Below are 13,538 nucleotides of genomic sequence, written 5' to 3' on the forward strand. Positions count from 1 at the left end.
CCAGAAGTACCGGAATGGGTTACTTCCGGGTTTTGGCAGTCACGCATGCACAGAAGCGCCAAATCGCAACCCACAGATGCACAGAGGCGCCACTGCAGGTTGTGAACGCTGCAGGTTGCGAACGTGCATCCTGCACGGATCATGTTTGCAACCCGAGCATCCACTGTACACATTTTTGTGTACACACGGAACCCTTAGAGCTGAACCCCAACATAAGACATGATCTTCCTGTAGCCATCCGTCTGGACGCAAATTTTAAAAGCAGCACAAAAGAAAATGGATACAAAAAATGAAGACAAGACATGAAGTTGGCACACACCAAAGAAATAAGAATATCTACTGATTTCAGAAGGCTTTGGTTCTAGCCCATTAAAACATATGCAATATGACCACATGATTTACCTCTGCTATACTCTTTTATTTCTCAGACTGCTTCAGGCTGCAGTCTTTTATTGCCCAGACTGTGACTCTCTTAGGCAGTATGCATAAGCAACCCAAGAATAAGAAACTCAGGAGTACATAATGGGGGGGGGGGTTTGGGGGGGGAGCTGTGTTGAGTCAGCAATGTGTTGAGTCAGCAATATTTACTGATTCCTTGCTTTAAGCTAGAGAGCACTTACTACAACTGATAACTATATAGACTATGTAGGGTTCTAGATGTCAAACTTCCACAATCAAATGTTTTGATTTAATACTATAATACTGGTCAAAAGATGTCTTAGAAGTATGATAAATGCCCATATGGTCCTTGATTTTATTTATTTAAAAAACTTAAATCCAAAATTATAAAATAAGGAGACAATAGCTCTTATTAAATATTTTAATTAAAACCAGGATGTTATTTTCAGTCACAGCCTCTCCTCCCAAGTTAAGCTGATAAGCACTTTCACTCAGAAGTGTGCATTTTCCAGTAAAAAAAAAAAACACCTTTGTGAGCTTAAATTACACTTCTTTTTCTTTTAAAATTAGTTTTTTATTACAATATGGTGCCCTCCAGGTGTTGCCGGACAACGGTTCCCATCATCCCTGCCATGTTGGCTGGGGCTGATGGGAATTGGAGTTCAACAACATCAGGAGGGCACCATGGTGGCTACTCCTGCTGTGTTTGTGAGGCACTTGTTTCAATTAAATGTGTTTGGGGTTTTAGTTTTACACTGCTGAATGAAAATAAATAGTGTACAACTGCAATTAAAGATAGGTTAGTAGAAACGAATAAATCACTGCAAGAATAATAGAACAAGAAAAAACAAATTAATTTCGAAAGGGAAAAAAAGTTTTCTTCATAATGGTGTTTCTGATCAAAGAGTAACAGAAATTGGAAACAAACAGAAGCTATAAGAGAGATATTTTTCACATCCACGGAGAGCACAGTGTATTTCTTTGTTAATTTGAAGTCACAGACTTCTACACTGTATGTATATTACATTGCTCAAGAACAATTACCAACAAGAAATGGAGGCGGTGACTACCTGCATACACAGGGGAGGAGGAGAGAGAAGGATGAGTGCTCTAGAATAGCAACATATGTACTTTAAATTCCATTATACAAGGCAAAAAAAAAGGAAAAGCAAGCAGCTGGTTACACCACCATAACAGAACAGCAAGGCTACAGAACCCGTCAGCAGATCTGAGGCAAAGAGAACTTTGGCATCATTGCCTCCAAGCAAATGCAAGTCATTTCTCCAGGTTATATAACATTGTCTAATGCTGCCAGAAGTTGTCCCGCTTTCTCAAACAAGTGATTTATGCCAAAAAAATCGTAAGGAGACTAGTGAGGAGAGGCAACACCACCATCAAGATTTTTATGACCCTTCTCCTCCTCAGCCCTAACCTGAAATAAATCCTTATAGATTTTTAAAAAGAAGTATGACCGCAAGTGTTGTCTGTCTGTGAAACCCTGAGGGGGCCGAGATGAAAGTTCTAGTCTCCCTTCCCACACCAGCATTCAAGCCACACCCCAACTATGATAACTTAGATAACAATAGATAACAGTTTCACAGCACTAATTAAAATTCTAGAATTAGCAAAAAAGGCTCCTAGCCACCTCCAACTCATATCATGCCCCCTATATTCCTGCAAGTTTGGCTAAGGACTTTGGTGCCCTTTTCCAGACATCCCTGCCACAATAAACTCTTCTGAGAAGGAAGAAAGCTTACAGACTCATCCCTAGCAGATAGAATCAAAAAGAAACAAGCAGTTTAAGTACAAAGCGTTCTCCACAAAACACAGAGTGTGTGTTGTTTTTTTTTGGGGGGGGGGAACCAAAACAAAAATGTCGTCACTTTGCTGGTACAGAACAACCAGTTCAAAAGAGCCAAGAGCCTACAGCAGAATTTACCAATATCCTCACTGGTTCTTAATTCTCACAGAACTACTGTGCTTATGTACTTCTTGTTTCTGGTCCAACCACTTTCATTTCTACTAGTTTAACCGTGGAGCTTAAATGCTAAAAATGATGTGGTTTATTTTACAAAACCAAAATTATACCATAAAACACATACAAGGACCAAGGTGTTTGAGTTTTTTTTAAAAAGGTAAAGGACCCCTGGACAGTTAAGTCCAGTCAAAGTGACTATGGGGTGTGGCGCTCCCCTCGCTGCAGGCCGAGGGAGCCCGGCGTTTGTCCACAGACAGCTTTCTAGGTCATTTGGTGAGCATGACTAAACTGCCACTGGCGCACGAAGGGCTGTGACGAGTGCCAGAGCACACAGAAATGCCATTTACTTTCCCCGCTGCAGTGGTACCTATTTATCTACTTGCACTGATATGCTTTCGAAATTGCTAGGTTAGCAGAAGCAAGGACAAAGCAACGGGAGCTCACCCCGCTGCGCAGATTCAAACAGCCGACCTTCCGATCAGCAAGCCCAAGAGGCTCAGTGGTTTAGACCGCAGTGCCACATTCACATTAACCAAGGCATTGTTGGCATCTGTCTGTCTCGCGAGACAATGGAAGAATATGCCATTGGGGGTAAAGTCAAACCGTTGGAGAGTTACAGCACCTGCTGTGGCTGTGGAGACCAATATGGGAGAGACATACTGTGTTGCATCTGGGGCAGATTAAGGTGCCCGGTTTCACTGGCGCATATGCACCATGGCGCTTATTCTCTCTGCGTTCCTCCCAGTGATCATCCTCCTCTGGCCGTTGCTGTGGATACATGACCTGACTCCTGTCTCCAGGCACAGAGGTCGTCTGCAAGGGATTCCCACACAGTGGAGTTAATGCTGGCAGCCTTCATATCACACTTGCAGACATCTTTGTAAGTTGGTCTGCCAACAGGCCTGGTGCCTGAAGCTAGCTCCCTGTACAGCACATCCATGGGGATCCTGCCATCTTTCATTGTGTGGAAACTGACCAAGACAGCTTAGACCAGGGGTGCCCAAACTTTTTTCAAAGAGGGCCAGATTTGATGAAGTGACCATGCGTGAGGGCCGGCCAAAGTTGTTCAGCTTTTTTTCCAATTTTACCCCAAAATTGTTCAGCTTTTTTTACAATTTTACACATATACTCCCACGGGGGCCGGATTAAATCGATCGGCAGGCAGGATTAGGTCCCCAAAACAGACTTTGGAAATGCCTGGCTTAGACATTGCTGAGACAGAAGTGTGAAAACGATGGGAATGTGGGCTTGGAAAAACACCTCTGTCTGAGACTCTGTCCTTGCCATGTGATGCCCAAAATCTTCCTGACACAGCACATATGGAAGACATTGAGGTGTCGCTCCTGGCAGCTGTAAGCTGCCCACAACTCCCTTTTATAAAGCAGCATGTTCAACACACAAGTCTGGTAGACCTTCATTTGGGCATTGGGCATTAGCATCACATTCTCCCATACCCTTTTGGAGAGGCAAACCATTGCCATAGCTGCCTTACCAATACACTTGTCCAGCTCAGCGTCAATGGAAAGGTTGCTGGTTATGGTGGAGCCAAGGTAGACAGAATCATCTACCACCCCAAGCGTATGGTCACCAATGCTGATGCTTTCAGTACTTCTGGGATTCAGTCCTGTCCTAGGGCTTCACCACATGTTTAAGAGTTCTTAAGCTCATCAGGGGAGAGAGGAACATCCAGCTCCTCCAAGACAAGCAGAGTCTGAATGCAGGCAATTGCTGTGCCAAAGACCATTTCCCCCCACAAGTACAGTTCTTGACAGTGCTATGCTCATTGCTTCACCTGCTTGCTGCAATTTGTGATGATCTCTACAGACAAAGTTTTCAACAGTGCAGTTTTTCTGATTGTTGCTCCAATGGCTTTCTTCATGCCTTCGTACATTTTGTGAGTATTGTCACTGTCAGCAGCAAGTTGAATCCTCTGATATGACTTTAGCCAGTAGTCACTGGCACATTGTCTGGCAATCTGCTGGGCAACACTCCTTGCCTTTCTTAGTGCAGCAAGTGTCTCTGCGCAGCACACACACTTGTAGCTCACAAGGCAAGTGCTAAGTTATGCAAAGGTTACTCAGGGAGATGAACTTTGCACCGTGCTTCCCCCAGAAGGAAAGGATATGACAAAATCCTTACAAGGTGATCTACTTAAAAATCAGAGAGCTGAAGAAAATGAGCCACCCACCAGTCAGCAATACCCACTTTGTTGTATAACACATAGAACTGTAAAAGTGTATTAATGTTTAGGAATAATGTACTGCACAAACAGAACAAACGTATTTTAAAATATTTCACAAAGCCTTATAAGTTTTGTAAATCTTCCATGCTACAGAAAAATCTTACCTACTCCTCATCTAAAAATAAACGCAATACAATTTACAATTAGTTTGACTGCAAAGTAACTAATTTCCCTCTTTTCTTTTTACCAGTTTCTAGTTAAGCACTTAAAACATACAAAAGAGCTCAAAAGGACATAATGCAAAGACTTAGGGCAGGATATAAGCCGCCATGAAGACTATCACAGAAGAAATCACCATCCCATTCACTGAAATGCAATTTCTGGTAATTTTTGGTACACAGTTGAGAAATGAGGGATAATACTCCAGGCGAAAGGGCTCACCATCAGATGAAATTATAAACTGTTGGTAATCATAACTTTTATAAGCAGCGCAAAACAGAATTAATAGCTCTACCACTTAAGCTAGCCCACTAATTAGAAATAGAGCACATCATATTGACTACATACAAGACCGGGGGGAAACTATTTACTTGAAGTAGGAGAAGTTGATTTAGTTGGGACAGCTCATTAATCAAGGGCCTCATTAACAGAGAATAGAATGCAGCCCAGGTCTAAAACATAAAGGAACTGAAAAAAATGTATCAGAGTTACAGTTACTGCACTGCAATGAAGATAGGGTCGCCATATTTCAAACAGTGAAAATCCAGACAGAAAAGTTGTTGAGGTATGGCAACCCTACACGAAGATGGCATAAAACTGTACTTGGAAACATGTGTTTGTAGTTTCGGGGTCCTTCTGGATTCACTGTTGGCCCTTTATGCCCAGGCTGTGATCAGAAGTCCCTCTGCTCAGCTGGAAGTGGCTCACCAGAATGTGGTGGCCAAGCTGCTAACCTCTGATCTTTAAAGTACTTTGGGTTGTATTCAACTAACATTTGCTCAGAACAGAGCAGTTGAAATTAATGATCATAACTTAGGTCCATTAATTTCAGTGGGTCTACTCTCATTAAAAGTTAGCTGAATACAACCCTATATGGTTCAGGACCAGGGCATCTGAAGGACAACTTTCTCCCATTTGAACCTGACCAGATATTAAGATAATCTACAGAGGATCTCCTCTCAGTTCCAAATTCCATGTTTTAAGGAAACAAGACAGATGGGTCTGCAGTCAGTCCAAAACAGAAGAGAAAAAAGACCTAGCAATGAGCTCCAATTTAGAGCTACTTCGGGAAGGAATGATGAGAGAGGGGCTTTTCTAATAATAGAGGATACTGATTCCTAGAGTTGAATTTGTTGCAAGCAGATGCAACTGCAGGAGTTCAGTTAGCTGCTGTAATGAGAGGAAAGTTTTAGAAAAATGAGATAGGGGAGAAGCACAGACAAGAGAAACTGCTGCTGGCCAAGACTCCATTTTGAAGTGAGTGCTCTTGCTTTTCCAGATGTGCAACTACTCCTTCCCTCTCCCTCAACACACACACCATGAACAGAAACCATTTAAAAAGCAAGCACAAAGCAGCAGAGGAGGAGAAGCTAGAAGAGGCATCTGAATGCACCTTGAGCAACAGGTAAAAATGGAGGACTTGCCTTCCTCTTTTTCTCTAGTCTTGAGTCAGGACTGTGCATGTGACATGATTCTGCAGGAGTGCAGAAAAAAAAACACAGAATGTAGTATAGGGTGCAACACTTGAAGACTAAATTAAGCCAATCTAATAGCATAAATAACTGAATCATATGGAATCATAGAATTGTAGAGTTGGAAAGGACCCTGAGCATCATCTAGTCCAACCTCCTTCAATGGAGTTATGGATTATCCATAACTGCTTTTCACAGTATTAAACTGAACAAGAATGAAGCATACTGAAGACAACAAAAAGTTATCACTTTCATTGTGAGGTTTTGCTAATGCAGGTGGTGGGCCAGTACTGGAAACAATGAATACAGATCAAAATGGGCCTTTGACCCAAGATTCTTCCTGTGCTCTTATGTCCTAACAACTATGGCCTAGTTCACGTGTAATCTTAAACTACAACACTAATTTGCCACACAGAGAAGGACACAAGGCAGGAATTACATGCTAAACCTAGCTTGTATGGGGTTGTAGTTCCTTTGGACAGAAACAAACCATGAGCCCTCTTAGCCTGAGCTTGAATGTAACAAGCCAGGCTCTGGTTTCTTCCTGGCTTCTATTTTCCCCTGTATGGCATCGTCAGGAGCGGCGAAGAGCAAAATGCAAGTTAAACCAAATAAACAATGTCTTAACTGTATTCAAACTAGCTACACATGTGGGTAACCCCTGCTGAACTATCAGGAACCTGGATAAAGTTTCCAGCAGTTTTGGGTGGGGCATTAGTGCTCTGCATAGCTGCTGCAATTTCCCTTAATTACCAACACAGAGTTGATTATACAGAACAGTCAAGATTGTAAAAATATGCAAATAAGAGGAAATATTGCACAGACCGAGTAGATCTGTAAAATTTAGGCCACAAGGGACAGCTTTCCTTGGCACAGAATGTTAATATATGTAGCAAAGTACACACAGCCGTAGTTTTAGCCTCGTGCCCTTTCATTCAAATCTGAGGTCCGGAGAAGCCAAATATTTCACAAAAAAGGTGTAACTGATGCCCTCACAACAGACATGCCTCAGACACATAGTAACAATACACACAACATTCTTCTCAAAATGGATTGCTAGACGGGGGCTTCCCCAGCAGCTGCAGAGCTAAAGAGCTCTGCCCTGCTCACCCAGATTTGGATACAGTTTTAGCTACAGCAATGCAAGTTGCCAATTCAGGACTGGGCTGTCACATTATATAACCTACTGACTTAAATGTTCAAAAACTGGTACAAATGTTCAAAGACCTGTACTCGCATAAATTCCACAGTGAACAAATCTGCCTCTTATATAAAACCTAATGATTTATTCACCAGATTTAAGAGTGCCGGGAAGCACATACAAAAAAGCATTCATTGACTCCCTTGCCCATTACTCACCATTCTCATCAAGTAAATCCTCTTCATCATCCCCATCATTGTCCTCCTCCATTGCTTCATCCTCCTCTTCCTCCTCCTCCTCTTCCATATCCTCCTGCTCCAAGTCCGGGTCCACGTCCGGATCACTCCCTGAGATTGACTCGTCCGACATGATTCCCAATAGCACTCCTTGTGCATTACCTGCTCATGATCTGTGTTAAGGCAGCCCTACAAAAAGAGCAAGAAAAAACATGAGGAAATTAAAACCAAGCACAATAGATTGCATAGTATGATATAGCTTAACCTGTTTGTTGTAAGCTTTCCAGACTCTACGGTCGCTAACTGGACTTTTTGTGAGCAGTGATAGCCATTAACATCAGAGGAAGAAGATATTAAAGGAGAATAAGGAGTACAATGGCTTCATCCAAACTGTATGATATAGGTTACAGCTGAGGATGCTAATGGTATAACCTGGAGAAATGACTTGCATTTACTTGGAGGCAATGGTACCCAAGTTCTCTTTGCCTCAGAACTGCTGCTGGTGGTGTAACCAGCTGCTTGCTTTTCCATTTTTTTGCCCTGTATAATGGAATTTAGAGTACAAACATGTTGCTATTCTAGAGCACTCATCCTTCTCTCTCCTCCTTCCCTGTGTATGCAGGTAGTCACCGCCTCCATTTCTTGTTGGTAATTGTTCTTCAGCATAAAAAATGTAATATACATACAGTGTAGAAGTCTGTGACTTCAAATTAACAAAGAAATACACTGTGTTCTCTGTGGAATACTAAAAGAGATTAAAATTACCTCAACTTTATTTTAATACATAAACATCAAAACACCCCTCAAAATAGTAACCATTACAACTTTGTATATTTGGGGCAAAATAAGAAGCAGAAAGTTCACATATTCTGGAATATATCAACATCTGGAGTTCACAAACATGTCCTGGTTGCTTGTCACTTCTCTATCCACAAGATCTCCTATTCTAATCAGAGTAAGTAGAGAAATGGAGGCACAAAGAGTAAGAAAAAGCAGGGAGAAAAACACAGGAGACGGAGAAGCCAGTTACAAAACAACTCTTAAAAAGATGCAGTGCTAAATTCTGATGTTTATGGTTCTCAAAAGCTGCTTATTTGTTTTTTTAAATTGGCCTTCCAAAAATCTGCCTTCCAAGTGGAAGAAGATGAGAGAGCGTGTCTATTTTTTGAACATAAATAACCAGGTTGAGTCGAGATCTTCAATTGTACATAAAGATGTCATCTCCTACAAAATCCACACAGCTGAGTCAACCAACCCACCTGGATTTAAACATCCTTTCAAAAAGTGCAAACAGCCCTCTTCAGTTTAGAGGGGACATGTATCTGGCTACAGCAAAACACATAATGCTTCCAAACCAGGTAGCAAGGACAAAGTGACAACAAACCATCATTTATTAACAAACTCCTAATAAATGTCTCATGGTTTCAGCCTATTAAAGCACAATAGCTGAAAATAAGGATTTCAACAGACAAATGTAACGCTACTGCATGGTTTCAGATAAAATCTTTAATTGCAAACTAGATTAGACTTTCACACTGACAAGTTTCATACCAATAAGATGTAAGTAAAGACTTGTAAGGTTATCAGCTACAAGACCCTTGGCAAAAGAAATACATTTAAAAACTAAATAAATCCCACTGATTTTAAGGGAATGTACATTAGCTTACATTAATGCAATGCTCAATGGACTAGTTCACATTTAGCTTATTAATATGCTCTGACAACCAACTCCTCAACTACAAGGCTAAATAAAAAGTTAAGTAACCCTTAAGTAACTTCCTTTGAGGGTTTCGTCGGTTTCGTCATGTAATCAGCCCTTCATGTCTGCACCCTCATCCCAGTTCCTACTAGCTAGCCTATTTCAGTTGCATAAGCAGTGCTTTTCTGGAGGGCTTCCAGCTAGCCTGGCAAACTTCAAATATACAACATTAACACTGCACCACAGGCAGGTAAGAATTACAGACATTAGCCTGCCCTCATTTCTCACACAAGATTGACCCAGTTCAGAACCATCTACCAAGGAGAATTACATAATATGTCCAGCTAACACCCACATCTCAGGTTTTATGGGTAGGCTATTCCATCCTACCCCTACCCCACACATTCAGCATTTAACTGCTGTAGGTAGTGCTCTTTTCAAATTGATGAACAAATTACCTTCAAATGAATAGTCATAATTAGTCTAGACTTCCCAACTGTCTCTTACTAAAACCATATTGTCATCTACTTAGTATAGCGGGACAGACACAGCAAGTTGGCATTTTTCAGAAGGAAATGGAAGAGGGGTTTATATGGATTTATACACACACCAAGAAATAAGTAGCACCCTCAGAATTTAATGACGAATAACGTGTGATGTGGAATAACTTCTAAAAATTTTAAAGTTATGAGAAAAAGAACCAGGTACAAGGTAAAGAACTGGGTAAATAAATTCTACTTTCTTCCATAGGAAAAGGAGATAATATCTTACTTGTTATTTGTTGGAAGGCAAAGGTCTAGTATTTAAACATCAGTTTCAGGTCTATGATGGCATCTATCAGCATACTATTATGTATCATTCTGGGGTGGTTTTAGTTGATCAATTGAAAAATTGTAACTAAAGACGAGTACTACGAACAGGGTTTACTTCTGGATAAATATGGATGTGAATTTCTTTAGGCTTGGCCAGCCTCACTTTATTCAACAGTCCTACCTCCAACTAGCAACATACTGATTGGCACTTGAAGCATTTTGCTCTTCTATCTCATTACCAACACTAGGATGCAATCCAACGCCAAGTTAAGCACACCTATTCTTAAATTAAATAGGCTTAGCTATGTCCACCTCTGCATAGAATCAGGTTGCACAGCCCCTTAAGATAATCAAACTGCTAATTTTGCAACCATTAGAATTTAATAAATCTCAGTGCTTTCTTTGGAAACAACTTCAAGCAACAGAAAACAGTAGTAATAAGTATCCAAAGAAGAAAAGTAAACTAAATAGACAACAGTGGCCTGCCACAGTGATGCTGAACAACACTAGTGACTTAGAAGGAGCAGACAGGAAATTCATTTTATCAGCGAATGATGAAGAAAGGGGAATAACCATAAATACTGCACAAGGAAGTATTATAATACAAAATTGTTTTGAAAGAATAACTTAATAGCACTGGACTGCTATTGAACAAAAAATTCTTACCGCAAAGCAAAATATGCAAATAGATACAAAATGTGGGCAAAGTGGTAATGTTCTCGCACAATGAAGGATTTAGATTGGGGTAGTCAACCTTTTTATACCTACCACCCACTAATGCATCTTTCTTGATGGTCAAATTTCCTTACCGCCCACCAGCACTCGATGGAAGGAGGATTCAGCTTGTGCCGTAGAACCCCCTACTGCCCACCTAGGATCCTGAAATGCCCACTAGTGGGCGCTAGGGACCAGGTTGACAATCCCTGATCTAGATGTTACAAAAGGTAGTCCACTGGCTTTGCATTTACAGACACATCCAATACATAACACTGGAGGTAACAGTGCCATTCTGCACAGCATTAATTAGGTCTTTGTTGGAACATCAACTCTACATTGGTTGCTATATTAAGGATTAAATAATAGTAACAACTGGGGTTCTTTTAAATGTTTGTGGGATCTGTTGTGAACTGCCCTGAGATTTTCAGCTGAAGGGAAGTTTACTCTTAAATACTGTTATTATTTATTTATTTAAAAAATATCACCACCACCAAAAAAACGGAGAATATTGCACTAAAGTCTGTGGAGGATCTGGAAGGTAACAGAGAAGGATAAAGAACTGGTATGGTTATCTTAGGAGAAATGTTATGGGGTGGTGAACATGATAATAGTTTTTGTGTATTTAAATTCTACCAAAAAGAGATCAACTAGGGAAGAGAGTAGGTAGGATAAGAAATAAAATATTTCCTAGGAATAAGACTCAATACCTTTTGTGTCCAGACATAATAGTCTGGGTAACAAATAAAATGTTGTTTGACCAATAAAATTCTTAGTAACACAATCACCCCAATCACTTCTACATTTTGTAATGGGTGGACACACTAATAATAATAATAATAATAATAATAATAATAATAATAATAATAATAATTTTATATCCTGCCCATCTGGCTGGGTTTTCCATACTCCCAATAAATAATTTTAGCCTTTATATATTATTTAGGTTATAATGCATTACAAGTGACAAGAGTCCTTGCTCAAACTTTGGCAGTAAGTAACATTTTAAAATGCTACCAGCCTTCATGCAAGTCAATAGAGCAAGACACTTCTGCATACAACTGATTGCAGATTTGGCCTGGGAGCAATTCACCATAAGTAGATTGCCTTTTGCTGCAAAACATCTGAGTATTCTCTCATTAAGAATCATTGCATGTGCTTCATTCAACTATGCCTAACATAGCAAGGGATCGGGTTAAATCCTATATGGTTAGCGTATATTTTCTTCAGAGGCTACTAAGATTGGTAGTCAAGCTGTATTTTACACTTACTGTACATCCATTTCCTCACCAAACATGTAATTTGAGTTACAATTGGTGTGCACAAGATTGCCGTCTAAAACCTTCACTAATCTCTTCTTCGTCATCTGCAACTTTCTAAAAATGAATTGCCTAATGATTCTCTTTTCTCTAAACATTTCAGAAGAAAAACTTGAAATCTCTCTTTTCATTAAGGCAAGAGCTTCAAGACCACCAGACAGTGCTTTTCTACAAAGGGTTTATTAAATACTGGTACAGTGGTACCTCGGGTTAAGTACTTAATTCATTCCGGAGGTCCCTACTTAACCTGAAGCACCACTTTAGCTAATGGGGCCTCCTGCTGTTGCTGCGCCGCCGGAGCACGATTTCTGTTCTCATCCTGAAGCAAAGTTCTTAACCTGAAGCACTATTTCTGGGTTAGCGGAGTGTATAACCTGAAGCGTATGTAACCTGAAGCGTATGTAACCCAAGGTACCACTGTATGTTCTTCTGTGCAGAAAGAAATATGGCTTAAGGTATTATTCTATAAATCAGTAGCTACTGGAATACTTCATTGAGACTAAGAAAGCGACTCTTAATCAGACCTCCCTTGATGAAACAATGCTCATTGGTGAAGGCATTGTTGTAAACATATCCTTACTGAAGAAATGAATTATTTTAAGATGGGGAAGGGCAACATTTGTCGATCAAGGGCTGCGTTCCGTTAGAAATAATCCACTGGAGGTCTCTGCATGCTGCTAGTGGGCAGGGCCGAACCAGGAAGTGGGTGGCCCCACTTCCTTTCCCCTCTGTTGATCCCCTTTCTCCTTATTGCTCTCTTGCCCTCATATTGGAAGCTAAACCAAAAAGTAACAAGAAGGCAGGCTTAAGTAACTCTAGAGTAGTTTTGTACCTTAGGTACAACTTTAGTACATAGTATCTTTTTTTGTTTCTTCAAATCAGGTATTAATGGAAGCCTAAGGCAACTTTAAGGAGCATAATTGAAAGACACACTGCCAAACATTGTGTGGAGTAGATTAGTGTAATATTCATTAAAATACTCTTGATAAATGAAACAGAAGGTATAAAAGAATGTGCACTACCATATCAGGAAAGAAACAAAAAATGCTTTTTAGATGTACAAGTCCTGCATGATGTGGAACTTTCAGACTAAACCTCCAGAGAAAACCTTATGCAGACAAATATTTAGTTCAGAACACACACTTTGGCTTTGCCCTACCGCTTCTGCCTTCCTGTCAACACATCTAACAACAATACTCTTTTATAGTAGCCTATGAAGCACAGAACATTTTGAATGGGCACATTCAGCAACAGGATTTAATCTGATTCTCATAAAATATACCAGCAGGCTAATAAACCTGTCAAGAGATGTATCTGGCATGCTTCCCTTATTTTAAAGACAAAATTAGCGTTTTAAAGGAACCAAC

The 13,538-nt window shown here is 40.3% G+C and overlaps 1 protein-coding gene across 3 annotated transcripts in view; it reads right to left on the reverse strand.

Moving 5' to 3' along the window:
• The window catches only part of RAD54L2 (RAD54 like 2), a 57,839-nt gene that overhangs the window by 38,928 nt on the left and 5,373 nt on the right, over positions 1-13,538 (reverse strand). For 2 of the 3 annotated variants that reach the window (XM_083603248.1, XM_083603243.1), the window contains exon 2: positions 7,610-7,816. In XM_083603248.1, the coding sequence (XP_083459374.1) occupies positions 7,610-7,760 (151 nt within the window). In that variant the 5' untranslated portion in view covers positions 7,761-7,816. Of the gene's footprint in view, positions 1-6,202; positions 6,253-7,609; positions 7,817-13,538 lie in introns of all 3 variants that reach the window. The other variant, XM_083603245.1, reaches the window with a different exon arrangement.

Source organism: Podarcis filfolensis (genome assembly GCF_964270895.1).
Source record: "Podarcis filfolensis genome assembly, chromosome: 2".
Lineage (NCBI taxonomy): Eukaryota > Metazoa > Chordata > Lepidosauria > Squamata > Lacertidae > Podarcis > Podarcis filfolensis.